At 38.1% G+C, this 21,051-nt stretch overlaps 2 protein-coding genes across 2 annotated transcripts; both read left to right on the forward strand.

Annotated features, from left to right (window-relative positions):
- Positions 1 to 1,299: 1,299 nt before the first annotated feature.
- LOC139134376 (uncharacterized) lies at positions 1,300 to 7,144 on the forward strand. The gene is made up of 2 exons (XM_070701237.1): positions 1,300 to 1,782; positions 6,677 to 7,144. The coding sequence occupies exons 1-2, from the start codon at positions 1,300 to 1,302 to the stop codon at positions 7,142 to 7,144; spliced, it is 951 nt and encodes a 316-aa protein (XP_070557338.1).
- Positions 7,145 to 16,900: 9,756 nt separating this feature from the next.
- LOC139134377 (mucin-22-like) lies at positions 16,901 to 20,485 on the forward strand. The gene is made up of 3 exons (XM_070701238.1): positions 16,901 to 17,464; positions 18,486 to 19,052; positions 20,075 to 20,485. The coding sequence occupies exons 1-3, from the start codon at positions 16,982 to 16,984 to the stop codon at positions 20,483 to 20,485; spliced, it is 1,461 nt and encodes a 486-aa protein (XP_070557339.1). The 5' UTR covers positions 16,901 to 16,981.
- The last annotated feature ends 566 nt before the right edge of the window (positions 20,486 to 21,051 follow it).

Consider the following 21,051-nt stretch of genomic DNA (forward strand, 5'->3'; position numbering starts at 1 on the left):
GTATGTATGTATGTATGCATGCATGCATGTATGCTGCATGTTTTTATGTATGTATGTTTGTATGTTAGTATATGCGGATGTATGACCGTCCATATAAAGAACTCCTAAACCGCAGGACCTGCCATCTTAGTATTTGTCTGACAGGTGCACCCAGGGATGGAGATTGTGAGATTTTGTTCAAATGAATATGCCAAGGTTAAAAATATGAAAATGTTTGGAAAAAAGGAAAAGTCCTGCAAATTGCTAAAACTCTGTAACCACTGACCACATTTGGTTGAAATTTGGTAAGCATGTTGGTAACACAATTCGTTTTGAGCGCCCACAATTCATAGGTTATATGGTTGAATAAAGTCTGTATGTGAGTTGTCTATCTGTATGTATGTATATAGGGATGTCCGTCCGTCTATGTATGTATGTATGTATGTATGTATGCATGCATGCATGCATGCATGGATATATTTATGTATGTATGTTTGTATGTTAGTATGTGCGGATGTATGTACACATTAAAAACTCCTTAACCGCAGGACCTACCATCTTAGTATTTGTTGGACAGGTGCACCCAGGGGTGTAGATGTGAGATTTATTTCAAATGAATATGCCAAGGTTAAAAATATGAAAATGTTTGGAAAAAAGGAAAAGTCCTGCAAATTGCTAAAACTCTGTAACCACTGACCACATTTGGTTGAAATTTGGTAAGCATGTTCTTTATAGTGACTTTCGTTACATTTCTTCAAAGTGTGGTGAAATATTGAAAGTTGTATTTTTGGGGTGATTTTCCCGTTTTTGGTCAAACATCGTATTTTCTAAAAGCGCTCATCCCATTGCTTTGAAAACCTGTATATATGATCCAAGGGTTTGCCTTTGTCAGATTCGTTCAAATTGTGGTGAAATTTTCGTATTTGTATTTTTGTGGCAAGTTTTCCCACTTTTTGTCAAAAAATCGTTATCTCCCAAAGTATTTGTTGGATTGCTTTAAAACATGATGGTCTTGATCCTAGGGTTGTTTTCTGTCGGATATTGTAAAGTCATTATAAGATGGAGCATTTCATATTGCTGGGGTATAAGATTAATTTGGACTTATGATGGAATTTTCTTAGTAATCAACCTGCTAAAATGCAATGTCATGTGTGTTCTAGTACTGAGTATTTCTGTAAAATGGGAGCGCAGTGACATTGACACTATTTTTATATTACACTGACCCTTTATTTGAAGGTAATTTCAACTGGATCAACAACATTTGTTCCTGGTCAAACAACTCAGCAAGAGAAAACAAGTACAGCAGTGGAACAGACTACAATGCAAGCAACTTCACAACAGTCAACAGGAGCTCCCATCGTTGGAGGCGATGTGTCTGTAGGAACAGCAGCCAAAACAACTGCTAGAGAATCCCCTATACCATCAACAGCACAGGTTTCTAGCGAGCCTACAGATGCTGCAACTACTGCAGCAGCGCCAGTGCAGGTCACTATAAAGCAGACTACTCAGGCCACAAGAGCATCTACTGCTGCAGCAAGCATCAGCCAGCCATCAACTGCGGCGAAGGAGACGCAACAACCGACAACCAGACAACAGACTACAGCTGAAAGGGAAACCAGCAGCCACGCTGTCTCAACTAAGCCTGTGGTGCTGGTGACGTCAGGTGAAACAACTGCCAAGGAGGAGGAAAAGAATACATCTGTAGCCAAACAAACCACTCTGCTGAGAAACGTATCATCCGTGGCTGTGACTACTGTGAAAGTAACAACGGAAACACCAGAAACAACTGCTGTTCCTGGAAAAGTAAGTGTTTGTGCACTATTTGCAATTACTGTAGTGTGGACTTCCAAAGCATTGTGTAGATTTAAAACACATAATGGCAGATTGTTCATACACACAGCAGTCTGACAATTAACACAATTAGTTTTTAGCTCCCATTTACCATACATATATCGCAATTGTGAAGTTATATGGTTGAATAAAGTCTGTATGTGAGTTGTCTGTCTGTATGTCTCTATATGGGGATGTCTGCCCGTCCAACGCAAAAACTCACGACCCGCTGCACGTATTAAGCTGATCTTTGGTGTAGTATTGCCATATATGGTCTTGATGTGCTAATGTCAAAATGAACTTGTTAGTCTCATGTATATGCAAATGAGATAGAAAAAAGGGCGAAAATGGTCAAAAATCAATAACTTAGGAATTAATGTGATCATTGTCGTATTTGGTTTTTAGGTACCTTTGGCCAACTCATTTGAACATATAGATTTTATGTCAATATTTGATGCTTTCTATTTTTAATGAATTTATTCCTTTTTTGCCATTTTAGTAAAAAATCTTTTCTCTAAAGCAATGGTCGGATCATGCAGGTGCCTTGTGATAACTCAAAATAGAATTCATCGAAATTATGGCAAACTTTGCATATTTGTACTTTTGGGCAATTTTTGCCATTTTTGGTCAAAAAATCTTCTTTGACACTGTGTGTGGTATTACTTTCTAATTGGGTGTGCAGGTTCGTAGGAGTGACCTGAAGATGACTTGGTGAACTAAAGGCAAAATTTGCTAATTCGGAGTACTTTTTGCCATGCTTTCAAATTTGGTGCACAGGTGAAATGTAGTAGGTCATTCATTTAAAGTCAAGTATTGCCAGTGTGAATGAGCAGATTATGATTGTTCTGTTCCAGGCTTAGGTGTTATTTATAGGTATGATGCAATGTTAGACGGTAATTGATATTTAACTGAATTTGACTTACATTGTATGTAACTCTTGTTCTGTATAAAACCTATCAATTCACCAGGAAAAAAATAATTCATATAATTTTAAATAATTAAATTAATAAGGAAATCAACAAAGCCAAAATAATTTTAGTGTAGAATTATGAGAAAGTTCAACATTTTTCTGATTTTTGGGAGTTCATCGTGATATGTTTACCGTATTGGATGATTAAAACATATAAAGTCAACTTTCCTGAATCCCAACTTTGACATATTCTGCTTGGTTAATAGGCTGAAAGTACTGATAAAGACAACCAGCTGAAGATTCTTTAGAACCTGACAGATATGCTGTTTTTTATGACATGATCTTGATAAGAAAGGCATGTTTACTTCAATTAGAATGTAATTAACTCTTGTATTATTATAAGCAGTAGTATCAAATTGAACAAGCTGATATTGATAGGTTGGGCGGCTGTTGAAGGTTAAAAGCTGTAAAAATATATCTATGTATCTATGCATGTCTATCTGTCTGTCTGTCTGTCTATGTGTCTGTCTGTCTGTCTGTCTGTCTGTGTGTGTCTGTCTCTCTGTCTGTATGTGTATGTATGTATGTATGTATGTATGTATGTATGTATGTATGTATGTATGTATGTATGTATGTTAGTATGTGCGGATGTATGTCCGTCCACATAAAAAATTCCTAAACTGCAGGACCTACCATCTTAGTATTTGTTGGACAGGTACCCGCAGGGGTGGAGATGTAAGATTTTGTTCAAATGAATATGCCAAAGTCAAAAATATGCAAATGTAGGGAAAACAAGGACAAATCCTGCAAATTTAGATGAAATTTGGTAAGCATGCTCTTTATAGTGACCTTCGTTACATTTCTTCAAACTGTGGTGAAATGTTGAAAGTTGTATTTTTCGGGCGATTTCCCCTTTTTTGTTAAAAATCTATTTTCTGAAAGCGCTCATCCCATTGCCTTGAAAACTTGTATATATGATCCGAGGGTTTGCCTTTGTCAGATTCGTTCAAATTGTGGTGAAATTTTCATATTTGTATTTTTGTGGCAAGTTTTCCCACTTTTTGTCAAACAATCGTTATCTCCCAAAGTATTTGTTGGATTGCTTTAAAACATGATGGTCTTGATCCTAGGGTGGTTTTCTGTCGGATATTTTAAAGTCATTATAAGATGGAGCATTTCATATTGCTGGGGTATAAGATTAATTTGGACTTATGATGGAATTTTCTTAGTAATCAACCTGCTAAAATGCAATGTCATGTGTGTTCTAGTACTGAGTATTTCTGTAAAATGGGAGCGCAGTGACATTGACACTATTTTTATATTACACTGACCCTTTATTTGATAGGTTTTATACAGTACAAGAGTTACATACAATGTAAGTCAAATTCAGTTTAATATCAATTACCGTCTACCATTGCATCATTCCTATAAATAACACCTCAGCCTGGAATAGCACAATTTTGGGGAAACTACTATGTGGTAATGAAGAATGGGAAATGGGCAATGAAATGAGCAGACAGCGGGTGATTTTAGATTAAATGTTACATCTTCACTGCAAACCATAAGTGTGTCATAAATAATACAAACAAAACAAAATCATGTTTGTTTGTTTTGTTGTATGTGAGCCACGTCTAAGACACACAACAAAAGTACTGTTTCAGTCTCAGCTAAATGTCACCTCAGATGCCACCAGAGAACACCATTTCCACTCCAAAATTTAATTTTTCGCCTTGCGAGAGGGGGGACACCCCCCTCTCGCGCTCTCCCCCCCCCTCGTTCGCTACGCTCACTCGCCGCTCGGTCGCTTCGCTTCCTCGCAGTCCACCCATCTACTTCTTAAATTACCTGGCTACTTTCAATGTAAGGACAACACTGACAAGTAAATGCCATAAAATGCCATAAATGTACATGATTTTACAAATATGTTTTTGTAAAGTTAATCAAAAATGTACATGTATTTACATATCTTTATTTAGTTTCTTGAATATAGTCTGTGTGCGATAGAACAGCATCTTGTTACTGGGTGTGAAAAACCAAGCAAACAAACATTGCACCGAAATTTGGTAAAAAAAAAAATATATTCGAAGAAGGAAAGTGAAAAAAAAAGTTGCAAGCATATGCCCTGTAGAAAAAAAATAATTCATGGTGAAGCACGTGGGAAAAAAATAATGGCTCTCCACCAATCTTCCAAGCCCCCCCCCCCCCCAGGATATCAAATGGTCCACCCCTAAGGCTGGGCTATAAGATTCCTCATGTTCTATTTAAAGAAATTATGGAATCTGTGTAAACAGAGCAATGAAAGAGTTACATGATTCCTTGTAATGCTTTTGATGACCTTGAACTTTTAACGTTGCAAACATTTGTCTCTTCAGTGTGCTTTCTCTGAGTACGTACAGTCTCAACTTATTCAACAGAACTTACTTGCAATGTTAATTTGAGAGTTAAAATGTGCTTGGTTAATAGGCTGAATAGTACTGATAAAGATAACAGCTGAAGATTCTTTATAACCTGACAGATATGCTGGGTTTTTTTTGACATAATCTTGATAATGAAGGCATTTTTACTTTAATTAGAATGTAATTAACTCTTTTAATATTATTATAAGCAGTAGCATCAAGTTCAACAAGCTGGTATTGATAGGTTGGGCGGCTGTTGGAGGTTAAAAGCTGTAACAATAAATGTATGTATGCATGCATGTCTGTCTGTCTGTCTGTCTGTCTGTCTGTCTGTCTGTATGTATGTATGTAGGTATGTATGTATGCATGCATGCATGTATGCATGCATGTTTTTATGTATGTATGTTTGTATGTTAGTATATGCGGATGTATGACCGTCCATATAAAGAACTCCTAAACCGCAGGACCTGCCATCTTAGTATTTGTCTGACAGCTGCACCCAGGGATGGAGATTGTGAGATTTTGTTCAAATGAATATGCCAAGGTTAAAATATGAAAATGTTTGGAAAAAAGGAAAAGTCCTGCAAATTGCTAAAACTCTGTAACCACTGACCAGATTTGGTTGAAATTTGGTAAGCATGTTGGTAACACAATTCGTTTTGAGCGCCCACAATTCATAGGTTATATGGTTGAATAAAGTCTGTATGTGAGTTGTCTATCTGTATGTATGTATATAGGGATGTCCGTCCGTCTATGTATGTATGTATGGATGTATGTTTGCATGCATGCATGCATGCATGGATATATTTATGTATGTATGTTTGTATGTTAGTATGTGCGGATGTATGTACACATTAAAACTCCTTAACCGCAGGACCTACCATCTTAGTATTTGTTGGACAGGTGCACCCAGGGGTGTAGATGTGAGATTTATTTCAAATGAATATGCCAAAGTAAAAATGTGACAATGTTTGGAAAAAAAGGAAAAATCCTGCAAATTGCTAAAACTCTGTAACCACTGACCAGATTTGGTTGAAATTTAGTAAGCATGCTCTTTAGAGTGACTTTCGTTACATTTCTTCAAACTGTTGTAAAATGTTGAAAGTTGTATTTTTGGGGCGATTTTCCCGTTTTTGGTCAAACATCATATTTTCTAAAAGCGCTCATCCCATTGCTTTGAAACCTGTATATATGATCCAAGGGTTTGCCTTTGTCAGATTCGTTCAAATTGTGGTGAAATTTTCGTATTTGTATTTTTGTGGCAAGTTTTCCCACTTTTTGTCAAAAAATCGTTATCTCCCAAAGTATTTGTTGGATTGCTTTAAAACATGATGGTCTTGATCCTAGGGTGGTTTTCTGTCGGATATTTTAAAGTCATTATAAGATGGAGCATTTCATATTGCTGGGGTATAAGATTAATTTGGACTTATGATGGAATTTTCTTAGTAATCAACCTGCTAAAATGCAATGTCATGTGTGTTCTAGTACTGAGTATTTCTGTAAAATGGGAGCGCAGTGACATTGACACTATTTTTATATTACACTGACCCTTTATTTGAAGGTAATTTCAACTGCATCAACAACATTTGTTCCTGGTCAAACAACTCAGCAAGAGAAAACAAGTACAGCAGTGGAACAGACTACAATGCAAGCAACTTCACAACAGTCAACAGGAGCTCCCATCGTTGGAGGCGATGTGTCTGTAGGAACAGCAGCCAAAACAACTGCTAGAGAATCCCCTATACCATCAACAGCACAGGTTTCTAGCGAGCCTACAGATGCTGCAACTACTGCAGCAGCACCTGTGCAGGTCACTATAAAGCAGACTACTCAGGCCACAAGAGCATCTACTGCTGCAGCAAGCATCAGCCAGCCATCAACTGCGGCGAAGGAGACGCAACAACCGACAACTAGACAACAGACTACAGCTGAAAGGGAGACTAGCAGCCACGCTGTCTCAACTAAGCCTGTGGTGCTGGTGACGTCAGGTGAAACAACTGCCAAGGAGGAGGAAAGAATACATCTGTAGCCAAACAAACCACTCTGCTGAGAAACGTATCATCCGTGGCTGTGACTACTGTGAAAGTAACAACGGAAACACCAGAAACAACTGCTGTTCCTCAAAAGGTTAGTGTTTGTGCACTATTTGCAATTACTGTAATGTGGACTTCCAAAGCATTGTGTAGATGTAAAACACATAATGGCAGATTGTTTATACACACAGCAGTTTCACAATTAACACAATTAGTTTTCAGCGCCCGTTTGCCATACATATATCGCAATTCGTAGGTTATATGATTGAATAAAGTCTGTATGTTAGTTGTCTGTCTGTGTGTATGTATATGGGGATGTCTGTCCGCTCAATGCAAAAACTCACAAACCACTGCACGTATTAAGCTTATCTTTGCTGTAGTGATGTCATATATGGTCTTGATGTGCAATTGTTAAAATGAACTTGTTAGTCCCATGTGTATGCAAATGAAATAGAAAAAAGGGCGAAAATGGTCAAAAATCAATAACTGAGGAACTACTCATCTGATCATTGTCGTATTTTGTTTTTAGGTACCTTTGGCCAACTCATTTAAACATAGAAATTTCATGTCAATATTTGATGCTTTCTATTTTTAATGAATTTTTATTTCTTTTCTTTTTGCCATTTTAGTAAAAAATCTTTTTCTCTTGAAGCAATGGTCGGATCGCTTTAAAATGAGGCGTGAAGGTGCCTTATGATAACTCAAAATAGAATTCATCGAAATTATGGCAAACTTTGCATATTTGTACTTTTGGGCAATTTTTGCCATTTTTGGTCAAAAAAAACTTCTTTGAAACTGTGTGTGGTATTACTTTCTAATTGGGTGTGCAGGTTCGTAGGAGTGACCTGAAGATGACTTGGTGAACTAAAGGCAAAATTTGCTAATTCGGAGTACTTTTTGCCATGCTTTCAAATTTGGTGCACAGGTGAAATGTAGTAGGTCATTCATTTAAAGTCAAGTACTGATAGTGTGAATGAGCAAATCATGATTGTGCTATTCCAGGCTGAGGTGTTATTTATAGGAATGATGCAATGGTAGACGGTAATTGATATTTAACTTAATTTGACTTACATTGTATGTAACTCTTGTACTGTATAAAACCTATCAATTCACCCAGAAAAAATAATTCATATAATTTTAAATAATTGAATTAATTAGGAAATCAACAAAGCCAAAATAATTTTAGTGTAGAATTATTAGAAAGTTTATTATCTTTAACAGTTCATAGTGAAATTGTCACCATCTTGGATGATTAAAGCATATAAAGGCAACTTTCCTGAAGCCCAACTTTGACATATTCTGTACCATCATGTATTGTTCTCTGTATGTTATCTAAAAGATATTGCTCATAATAGTTTGTCATGACGGATTGGCCAAATAAAGAGAGATAGAGAACGTTGCGATTTCCAGTTGTGGTGAACTTGATAAAGATAAAGAAACACAATTACATTTTGAGGAAAAAATAGAGTGGTCAATTAAAAGAGTGGTCAAAGTGATAGGGTTTTATGGTAAGGCTGGGCTATAAGATTCCTCATGTTCTATTTAAAGAAATTATGGAATCTGTGTAAACAGAGCAATGAAAGAGTTACATGATTCCTTGTAATGCTTTTGATGACCTTGAACTTTTAACGTTGCAAACATTTGTCTCTTCAGTGTGCTTTCTCTGAGTACGTACAGTCTCAACTTATTCAACAGAACTTACTTGCAATGTTAAGGTAGTGACTCAGGTTCGTTGACACATATTTTCAATCAAAAGTTTCACATAAAAAACGGGGTCTCACACCCAACATGTGGTACATTTTCTGTTAGGTCTATACTTGAAAAAGGTAACAATTTTGTTTTGTTGTCAAAACATACATTCTGATGTTTGTTTAAGTCAAAAACGTGTGATTTTAAGTTTTTTCACTTAAAAAGTATAAGTAAAAATTGGCAGCACCCCTAAGTGATCTGTTAACGGCACTAGACAGCTGGATATACTGGGAGGGGGGGGAAACCGTGTTTTGGATTTTTTAAATTCGCTTTTGTTTCTGCACAGTGAGCCTTCGAAGTGTGAACTGTCGAATTTTCGCATAAATTATCGTCTGTTGTTCACGTTTGTCAAGTTATCGTCACTTCCGGGGGGTTTATCAAAAATCTAAAACACGGTTTTTCAGGTCTAATCATGAAGTGTTAGCATGCGAAGAGTGGGGGAATTCCACCCACGCGTCGCTGACTTACACTCATTTGGGGGTGCGCATACATAGCAAAATTCGGAACTGAGAAAATCGACGATTTGTGTAAACGTCCTATTTTTCACACAAAATGGCCAAAAATGTCAGTTTTTTGTGCCTTTACAAAAAATTCATTCGATCTGGGTCTAGGTTAAATATTGGGCATAAAATTGGAGAATTTCTGACAAGTCCTGAACACTAGTTCGCCTAAAAATGATGAAAATTGTGCTTAGAAACGTGAGGCTGGTCAGCTTAAGCGGTGGGTACTATTTACACGATAAACACTAGAAAGATAATTCAGGGCATAATCTGTTTGTCAAATACGCATCTAGCTTATAATTATTTTAACTGTACACTGTTTGGTAACGGTTAGAGTCTGGTTACAAGACTAGAAAAGTTTAAAAAAATACAGCCGGAATGGTTTACAGGTCTGCGTTCTGCCGACGACGCGCACTCGCTTGCTCGCAAGCGCTCGACTTCCGGTCTCATAGCCCGTAATTTATGCACGTACCAAGTGTGAAATGGTTGTCAAGTTCATTTTAGCATAGACCCTCCGTTTTTAGGGTCTATGATTTTAGCGCTGATTTTTGTGCCTATAGTACAGGACGTCACTTGCTTGCTTGCTTTCGAATATGAGACGACCAACTCTCGATGCTCTAAAAAATTCTGTAGTTGAGAAGTTCAAGGAATGCGAGTAAGTCGCACTTGTTTTTGTAGTTTTCACATGTGATCTGCTGCAGTCTTTTTGCTCACCATCAGGAATGATACCGGGTTTTTCGTGCGCTATTTCGCTTTCGAAACCAAAATCAACTTCAGGTACACGTAAAAGCGATTCTTCATGACTTAAGATTAACGACTGAGGCAATACTCGACAGATTCACTGATTGTAAATTTAAAATTGAAACGGCGACGTGTCGCGACACCCAGCGACACTCTCATGACCTGAGAAACAGACCGGCACCGATCGTGAAGCGACGTTTCGCGTACGTTGCTGTGCTCTAGACCGACATAACAGTGTCGAATTGACAATTTACAAACTAAGTCCAAAAATATGGGCTGCTGTTTTAGAACCATATTTTCCAGTGAAGATTAAATAGAGTCTCGTGGGGCGGCAGTGTAATCTACAGTGCTGTACGTGCGCGTGTGTATGGAGCCCGGGTATGGAGCTATAGTTATGCATTCTCAACATCACGCGTGCAACCATGTTACCATAGTACCAACAAATGTTTCAATGGCAGTTGTAGTATGAGCCAAGGTCAGAAAGTTTCAAAAGTTTCAAAACGCTCGCGTCCATCAGCTTTCCATTTTGCTTCTTTGGCCCCCGTTTACGTTTTCTACACCGCTACTGCCGGCAGTCGTCAGCCATGTTGGAATAGCGTCTCTTATGCGCATGCACAACATGGTGCGTAAAAATTTACATAATCTCCTTCAAGGTATAACAATAACGCTGACAGTAATCCGGACCGTTAATACAAAATGAAAATAATAACTCGCGCAGTGGTTAGAAGGCCGTGTTTTCACTAAAATTCCAGACATTTCCTAGTAAAATGTTACCTCACAGTTTTCTCTAATAAAAAGATCATATTTCGGGGGTTCAGAATATGAAATAATCACAAAATTGCTAAAATTGACCAACAAACCTGAGTCACTACCTTAATTTGAGAGTCAAAATGTGCTTCGTTAATAGGCTGAAAATACTGATAAAGATACACAGCTGAAGATTCTTTATAACCTGACAGATATGCTATTTTTTATGACGTAATCTTGATAAGCAAGGCATTTTTACTTTAATTAGAATGTAATTAACTCTTGTTTATATTATTATAAGCAGTAATATCAAGTTAAACCAGCTGATATTGATAGGTTGGGCGGCTGTTGGAGGTTAAAAGCTGTACAAATAAATGTATGTATGTATGCATGTCTATCTATCTGTCTGTGTGTGTGTCTGTCTGTGTGTCTGTCTGTCTGTCTGTCTGTCTGTCTGTGTGAAATTAACGTCGGTCCGACGGTCCGAGACCGACAGATTTCTCGTCGGGCCGAAAGTTTTTAGCAACATGTCGGTCCTGATGACCGACTGAAATTTGGAATAAATGATGGAAATTTCTCCGTCAAGACTTGTAACAGATGCAGATGATGACAGACTTTGAATCATGTGATCCAGACTTGAATGTCATGCACCTATCAATGTTTTCCACCGTGGGAGTGCGGGGCAACAGGGGATATTGATCGCACTTCGAGTCCTGGTAGTGGGGAATTCGATCTCTATGGTACGCCAGACGGGGAGCGGGGTGGGGTGTTGACAATGTCGCAACATAGTAATTTTTGCCTGGCAACTTTTTGCACTTACAAGTGTTGATAACTGCCTTGAAAGTCTTTGTATATCATATTTCAGGTTTATTTTAGGAGTAAGTAAACGCACCCCTTTTGAGGGTATTAGATCTGAGCTAGGTAGATTCCCTTGTAAAATTAAGCTCAATATGTCTGTGATAAGATATTGGTGTAGATTAATAATTTTCCAGGAGGCTATATTTTGAAAAAATGCACATAGAGAAAATATACAAATCAATTCTCCATGGGCAAAATTTGTTCATCACGTTTTGGGAAGTTACAATCAAAGTCGTGTTTTCAGTGAATTTAGAGTAAATTCTTATTCTCAGTCATGTAAGAAGCTAATAAACATGAGTATGAAAATCAATACTTAGAAACCTTGAAGAGAACCCTTTTCGATGATTCAAGGAAGAATGGAAGTGGTAACAAATTGCGCACTTATAGAATCTTCAAGACCAATTTTGGTAATATTTAAGATATATTTCAGATACGGATAGTTTTCAATCGGATTCGAACCCACAACATACGGCATCAGTCGCCTAGCCGAGAGGCCTGAGACAGAACCAGTCGGCTAAATCTCCACTCTCAAAAAAGAGTGGTTCAATAGCCGGCTAAGTTGTTACATTTTTCTGACTGAGACCTTTCAACACGTTGTAGAGTTCGTGAAGCACTCACGCACGCATGCTCACTATCATACATCGCACATACACACTTTATCGAAGCGAAGAAACGAATTTCATCGCTTTAACTGGGCGAACGATAACCTCGGGGACAATTCTGTCCACCAGCAGTGTTACCGACCCAGGATAGAAAATACGGATAGTTTTCAATCGGATTCGAACCCACAACATACGGCATCAGTCGCCTAGCTGAGAGGCCTGAGACAGAACCAGTCGGCTAAATCTCCACTCCCAAAAAAAGTGGTTCAATAGCCGGCTAAGTTGTTACATTTTTCTGACTGAGACCTTTCAACACGTTGTAGAGTTCGTGAAGCACTCACGCACGCATGTTCACTATCATACATCGCACATACACACTTTATCGAAGCGAAGAAACGAAATTCAGATTTCGAGTTACGTAGAAGTTTAACAAAATATAGACTGAGTGATCATAATTTGCGTGTTAAAATTGGTAGGAAATGTAAACCTCATTTACCTTTAAATGAAAGAATTTGCTTGAGATGTGATAGTAATGTTATAGATGATCAGTTTCACTTTTTATTCACAGTGTCCTATTTCTGAGAGATCAACTTTGTGCCAGAAAAGCGGAACAGATTTTTTAATCACTAGAAAACATGAAAAAGATTATGGAACAGAATTTTCTGAACCTTGCTATATTTATAAAGAATTCTGGTGTTTGCTGTCCCCTCCAGTAGCAACCTACAGTTAGCTGGTTACAGTTAGAGTTATATGTGTACTTCAATTCAATTTATTTGGCTTTTAATATCCATTTAATGGTGTTCAGTTTTGAACATGTTGTTCTTTCATCTGAAATGTACCATACCACACTCTCTGTCAGTGTGTGTTGAGTAATAAAAGATTGATTGATTGATTGATTTACGAAGAGTTTAATCCCTCCGATAGACGCGCATAGCATGGTGCAGCTGATTACATTCAGATCATTATGAATTACGTCCGTGCATGCAGATTCTAGCAATGGAACGGATTGATTTTGGTGCAATAATGCAATATTATAATAATATAATATTATAATAATACTCGTCTAGTAAGTGTAACCCTGGTAATGTTAGCATATCTCCGTCATATGACAACAACACCCAGTATCACTTCACTAGTTCTACACTTTAAGTGTTCGGAATTTACATGTACACAAATGTACATAATACAGCCCTTCATTTTATCAAACTGACTCCGTTTTCTTTGCTTTGATTTTCCATTGAAGCGTTCAAAACATAAACGGTTCATAGAAGAGTTTAAGACAAAAACCTACTAAGAGAAGAGTGCTGTTGACTAATCATATTTGGTTTTGAACATGGAGGTATTTTTTTACCTCTATGGTTTTGAACTACGCCCGATACAAGGACTAGATGTTACACGACAGCCCAATTGTGCTACCTGCAGTCGACAGTCAAGTTCACGTTTCGCTGCGTTTGTTTGTGGACCGCTAGAACATCTTACTTGCTCGTTGGTCTTTAACCAGAGTTCACAAGGCCGACTGTTACCACGATATATCGACGTGATAATAAGTGTACATTTTATAAAACATAGCGGCCTTATTATAACAGTTTTGTCGAGTTGCACGATCCGTCGTGTATACTCTCTGAGGCCGAGAGTAGGGCTTCAAATTGTTTCGATGTATACCGGTACCGTTTTACGACAGGCATGCAAAACTCACCGTCATCCTGGGCTGTAGGCCTAAATGTCGCAAAAAATACGTCTTTTAAGATTTTACGGTATCATTATCTGATCGTGTCGATGGTTTTCAGCTGTATCGAGTGTCTGTCAAACTTTTCAGAGTCATTTTAATAACTTTAAGCTTTCAAAGGACGATGAGACCCAGCAATTGCTCAGGCAAAACGTTCGATCAGAAAATATGCATTCATTTCCGCGAGTGGCGTTTGCCATTCATGTTGTCTGCAATTTCTATAATCGAGAAAAAGTTACGATACTTGTCCTTTTAATTAAAACTATAACTTCATCTGTTTCTTCGTGAATGCAACAGAAGCCACATTTAGGCATATTTATTTTTTGAAAAATGTTGAAAGTAATCCATACGTTATATCAAAATACATACCAAGTATTTTCTCCCTTCTGTTTTACATTACAATAAAAAGACGCAGTGATCAATGTTTGCATAAAAAATTATTCATACACTCCCCTTATACTCATGACTGTTTTCAGGGTACTAAGCTATTCACTAACTCTTCTACCACTCGCGTTGGCTAATTTCAGAAGTGATTTTCAAATGACGATATCACATGCCCTGGTGTAGTGTACAATTGTACATAGCAATGTAGAGAACATCATTCCCGGTAGAAAGTCATGAGAGACAAACTGTCTCGCTTTCATCATCCACATGTAGTCAGTGCATGAGCCTGTATTCTCTGGCCCCTGGGTGTTTGACATCATTTTATGGTCCGGGAGTGGGGGATTAGACACGGCTAGAAAAAAATGTCCAATTCTCCTGTTAGTCCCATAGTCCCCCCTCCGTGGTGGAAAACATTGATAAATGTGTGCGCATGACAATGAGGAAGATGAGGGCTGTGATCTTTTTCAGATTCCAGATCATGTAGATAAATGATTCATGATCATTTACCTACACTATTCTGCAATCTATGTGAACAATAGTCCTTTTGAGTGAATACCTACTGACTCTATTGATAAAAGGACATGAAACATTAAATATTACAACATTCAAAAGCAGACTATTGGTGGAGAAGTGTACTTTAATGATCGTCAACAACTGCATTCAGTAAGGACCGGCAGTTTTCTGTGAGGACCTGAAGCTTTGGCTTGGTGCAGGCCCTTAAGACCTGAAGCTATTTTCTCTTAATTTCGCACACTGCTGTCTGTCTGTCTGTATGTATGTATGTCTGTATGTCTGTCTGTCTGTCTGTCTGTCTGTCTGTCTGTCTGTCGGTAGGTAGGTAGGTAGGTAGGTAGGTAGGTAGGTAGGTAGGTAGGTAGGTATGTATGTATATGTATGTATGTATGTATGTATGTATGTATGTATGTATGTATGCTTGTATGTATGTATGTATGTATGTATGTATGTATGTATGTATGTATGTATATATGTATGTATGTATTTATGTATGCATGTATGTATGTATGTATGCATGCATGCATGTATGTATGTCTGCATGTATGTGTGTTAGTATGTGCGGATGTATGTCCGTCCACATTAAAAACTCCATCCATTAAAAACCATCTTAGTATTTGTTGGACAGGTGCACCAGGGTGGAGATGTGAGGTTTTGTTGAAATGAATATGCGAAAGTCAAAAATATGCAAATGAGGATGGAAAAAAGTAAAAATCCTGCAAATTGCTAAAACTCTGCTCTGTAACCACGGGCCATATTTGGATGAAATTTCGTAAGCATGCTCTATAGTGACTTTAGTTGCATTTCTTCAAACTGTGGTGAAATGTTGAAAGTTGTATTTTTGGGCGATTTTCCCGTTTTTGGTAACAAAATCTTATATTGCCTTGAAACTTGTATGTATGATCCGAGGGTTTGCCTTTGTCAGATTCGTTCAAATTGTGGTGAAATTTTCATATTTCTATTTTTGGGGCAAGTTTTCCAATTTTTTGTTAAGAAATATTTTCTCCCAAAGTATTTGTTAGATTGCTTTAAAACATTATAGTCTTGCTCCTAGGGTTGTTTTCTGTCAGATATGTAAAAGTCATTATGAGATGCAACATTTCATATTGCTGGGGGATGTATGTATGTATGTATGGATGTATGTTTGCATGCATGCATGCATGCATGGATATATTTATGTATGTATGTTTGTATGTTAGTATGTGCGGATGTATGTACACATTAAAAACTCCTTAACCGCAGGACCTACCATCTTAGTATTTGTTGGACAGGTGCACCCAGGGGTGTAGATGTGAGATTTATTTCAAATGAATATGCCAAAGTAAAAAATGTGACAATGTTTGGAAAAAAAGGAAAAATCCTGCAAATTGCTAAAACTCTGTAACCACTGACCAGATTTGGTTGAAATTTAGTAAGCATGCTCTTTAGAGTGACTTTTGTTACATTTCTTCAAACTGTTGTAAAATGATGAAAGTTGTATTTTTGGGGCGATTTTCCCGTTTATGGTCAAAAATCGTATTTTCTAAAAGCGCTCATCCCATTGCCTTGAAAACTTGTATGTATGATCCGAGGGTTTGCCTTTGTTAGATTCGTTCAAATTGTGGTGCAATTTTCATATTTGTTTTTTGGGGCAATTTTTCCCACTTTTGTCAAAAAATCGTTTTCTCTAAAAGTATTTGTTGGATTGCTTTAAAACATCATGGTCTTGATCCTAGGGTTGTTTTCTGTCAGATATGTAAAAGTCATTATAAGATGGAGCATTTTATATTGCTTGGGTAAAAGATTAATTTGGACGTATAATGGAATTTTCTTAGTAATCAACCTGTTAAAATGCAATGTCATGTGTGTACTAGTACTGAGTATTTCTGTAAAATGGGAGCACAGTGTCATTGACACTATTTTTATAGTACACTGACCCTTTATTTGAAGATAATTTCAACTGGATCAACAACATTTGTTCCTGGCCAAACAACTCAGCAAGAGAAAACAAGTACAGCAGTGGAACAGACTACAATGCAAGCAACTTCACGACAGTCAACAGGAGCTCCCATCGTTGGAGGCGATGTGTCTGTAGGAACAGCAGCCAAAACAACTGCTAGAGAATCCCCTATACCATCAACAGCACAGGTTTCTAGCGAGCCTACAGATGCTGCAACTACTGCAGCAGCACCAGTGCAGGTCACTCTAAAGCAGACTACTCAGGCCACAAGAGCATCTACTGCTGCAGCAAGCATCAGCCAGCCATCAACTGCGGCGAAGGAGACGCAACAACCGACAACCAGACAACAGACTACAGCTGAAAGGGAAACCAGCAGCCACGCTGTCTCAACTAAGCCTGTGATGCTGGTGACGGCAGGTGAAACAACTGCCAAGGAGGAGGAAAAGAATACATCTGTAGCCAAACAAACCACTCTGCTGAGAAACGTATCATCCATGGCTGTGACTACTCTAAAAGTAACAACGGAAACACCAGAAACAACTGCTGTTCCTCAAAAGGTTAGTGTTTGTGCACTATTTCCAATTACTGTAATGTGGACTTCCAAAGCATTGTGTAGATGTAAAACATAGCAGATTGTTTATACACACTCAGTCTAACAATTAACACAATTCGTTTTGAGCGCCCACAATTCGTGGGTTATATGGTTGAATAAAGTCTTTATGTGAGTTGTCTGTCTGTATGTATGTATATCGGGATGTCCGTCCGTCTATGTATGTATGTATGGATGTATGTTTGCATGCATGCATGCATGCATGCATGGATATATTTATGTATGTATGTTTGTATGTAGTATGTGCGGATGTATGTACACATTAAAAAACTCCTTAACCGCAGGACCTACCATCTTAGTATTTGTTGGACAGGTGCACCCAGGGGTGTAGATGTGAGATTTATTTCAAATGAATATGCCAAAGTAAAAAATGTGACAATGTTTGGAAAAAAAGAAAAATCCTGCAAATTGCTAAACTCTGTAACCACTGACCAGATTTGGTTGAAATTTAGTAAGCATGCTCTTTAGAGTGACTTTCGTTACATTTCTTCAAACTGTTGTAAAATGTTGGAAGTTGTATTTTTGGGGCGATTTTCCCGTTTATGGTCAAAAATCGTATTTTCTAAAAGCGCTCATCCCATTGCCTTGAAAACTTGTATGTATGATCCGAGGGTTTGCCTTTGTTAGATTCGTTCAAATTGTGGTGAAATTTTCATATTGTTTTTTTGGGGCAATTTTTCCCACTTTTTGTCAAAAAATCGTTTTCTCTAAAAGTATTTGTTGGATTGCTTTAAAACATCATGGTCTTGATCCTAGGTTGTTTTCTGTCAGATATGTAAAAGTCATTATAAGATGGAGCATTTTATATTGCTTGGGTAAAAGATTAATTTGGACGTATAATGGAATTTTCTTAGTAATCAACCTGTTAAAATGCAATGTCATGTGTGTACTAGTACTGAGTATTTCTGTAAAATGGGAGCACAGTGTCATTGACACTATTTTTATAGTACACTGACCTTTATTTGAAGATAATTTCAACTGGATCAACAACATTTGTTCCTGGCCAAACAACTCAGCAAGAGAAAACAAGTACAGCAGTGGAACAGACTACAATGCAAGCAACTTCACGACAGTCAACAGGAGCTCCCATCGTTGGAGGCGATGTGTCTGTAGGAACAGCAGCCAAAACAACTGCTAGAGAATCCCCTATACCATCAACAGCACAGGTTTCTAGCGAGCCTACAGATGCTGCAACTACTGCAGCAGCACCAGTGCAGGTCACTCTAAAGCAGACTACTCAGGCCACAAGAGCATCTACTGCTGCAGCAAGCATCAGCCAGCCATCAACTGCGGCGAAGGAGACGCAACAACCGACAACCAGACAACAGACTACAGCTGAAAGGGAAACCAGCAGCCACGCTGTCTCAACTAAGCCTGTGATGCTGGTGACGGCAGGTGAAACAACTGCCAAGGAGGAGGAAAAGAATACATCTGTAGCCAAACAAACCACTCTGCTGAGAAACGTATCATCCATGGCTGTGACTACTCTAAAAGTAACAACGGAAACACCAGAAACAACTGCTGTTCCTCAAAAGGTTAGTGTTTGTGCACTATTTCCAATTACTGTAATGTGGACTTCCAAAGCATTGTGTAGATGTAAAACATAGCAGATTGTTTATACACACAGCAGTCTAACAATTAACACAATTCGTTTTGAGCGCCCACAATTCGTAGGTTATATGGTTGAATAAAGTCTGTATGTGAGTTGTCTGTCTGTATGTATGTATATCGGGATGTCCGTCCGTCTATGTATGTATGTATGGATGTATGTTTGCATGCATGCATGCATGCATGGATATATTTATGTATGTATGTTTGTATGTTAGTATGTGCGGATGTATGTACACATTAAAAACTCCTTAACCGCAGGACCTACCATCTTAGTATTTGTTGGACAGGTGCACCCAGGGGTGTAGATGTGAGATTTATTTCAAATGAATATGCCAAAGTAAAAAATGTGACAATGTTTGGAAAAAAAGGAAAAATCCTGCAAATTGCTAAAACTCTGTAACCACTGACCAGATTTGGTTGAAATTTAGTAAGCATGCTCTTTAGAGTGACTTTCGTTACATTTCTTCAAACTGTTGTAAAATGTTGAAAGTTGTATTTTTGGGGCGATTTCCCGTTTATGGTCAAAAATCGTATTTTCTAAAAGCGCTCATCCCATTGCCTTGAAAACTTGTATGTATGATCCGAGGGTTTGCCTTTGTCAGATTCGTTCAAATTGTGGTGAAATTTTCGTATTTGTATTTTTGTGGCAATTTTTCCCACTTTTTGTCAAAAAATCGTTTTCTCTAAAAGTATTTGTTGGATTGCTTTAAAACATCATGGTCTTGATCCTAGGGTTGTTTTCTGTCAGATATGTAAAAGTCATTATAAGATGGAGCATTTTATATTGCTTGGGTAAAAGATTAATTTGGACGTATAATGGAATTTTCTTAGTAATCAACCTGTTAAAATGCAATGTCATGTGTGTACTAGTACTGAGTATTTCTGTAAAATGGGAGCACAGTGTCATTGACACTATTTTTATAGTACACTGACCTTTTATTTGAAGATAATTTCAACTGGATCAACAACATTTGTTCCTGGCCAAACAACTCAGCAAGAAAAAACAAGTACAGCAGTGGAACAGACTACAATGCAAGCAACTTCACGACAGTCAACAGGAGCTCCCATCGTTGGAGGCGATGTGTCTGTAGGAACAGCAGCCAAAACAACTGCTAGAGAATCCCCTATACCATCAACAGCACAGGTTTCTAGCGAGCCTACAGATGCTGCAACTACTGCAGCAGCACCAGTGCAGGTCACTCTAAGCAGACTACTCAGGCCACAAGAGCATCTACTGCTGCAGCAAGCATCAGCCAGCCATCAACTGCGGCGAAGGAGACGCAACAACCGACAACCAGACAACAGACTACAGCTGAAAGGGAAACCAGCAGCCACGCTGTCTCAACTAAGCCTGTGATGCTGGTGACGTCAGGTGAAACAACTGCCAAGGAGGAGGAAAAGAATACATCTGTAGCCAAACAAACCACTCTGCTGAGAAACGTATCATCCATGGCTGTGACTACTCTAAAAGTAACAACGGAAACACCAGAAACAACTGCTGTTCCTCAAAAGGTTAGTGTTTGTGCACTATTTCCAATTACTGTAATGTGGACTTCCAAGCATTGTGTAGATGTAAAACATAGCAGATTGTTTATACACACAGCAGTCTAACAATTAACACAATTCGTTTTGAGCGCCCACAATTCGTAGGTTATATGGTTGAATAAAGTCTGTATGTGAGTTGTCTGTCTGTATGTATGATAAAGTCTGTATGTGAGTTGTCTGTCTGTATGTATGTATATCGGGATGTCGTCCGTCTATGTATGTATGTATGGATGTATGTTTGCATGCATGCATGCATGCATGGATATATTTATGTATGCATGTTTGTATGTTAGTATGTGCGGATATATGTACACATTAAAAACTCCTTAACCGCAGGACATACCATCTTAGTATTTGTTGGACAGGTGCACCCAGGGG

This window comes from Ptychodera flava, chromosome 6, assembly GCF_041260155.1.
Source record: "Ptychodera flava strain L36383 chromosome 6, AS_Pfla_20210202, whole genome shotgun sequence".
In the NCBI taxonomy this organism is placed as follows: domain Eukaryota; kingdom Metazoa; phylum Hemichordata; class Enteropneusta; family Ptychoderidae; genus Ptychodera; species Ptychodera flava.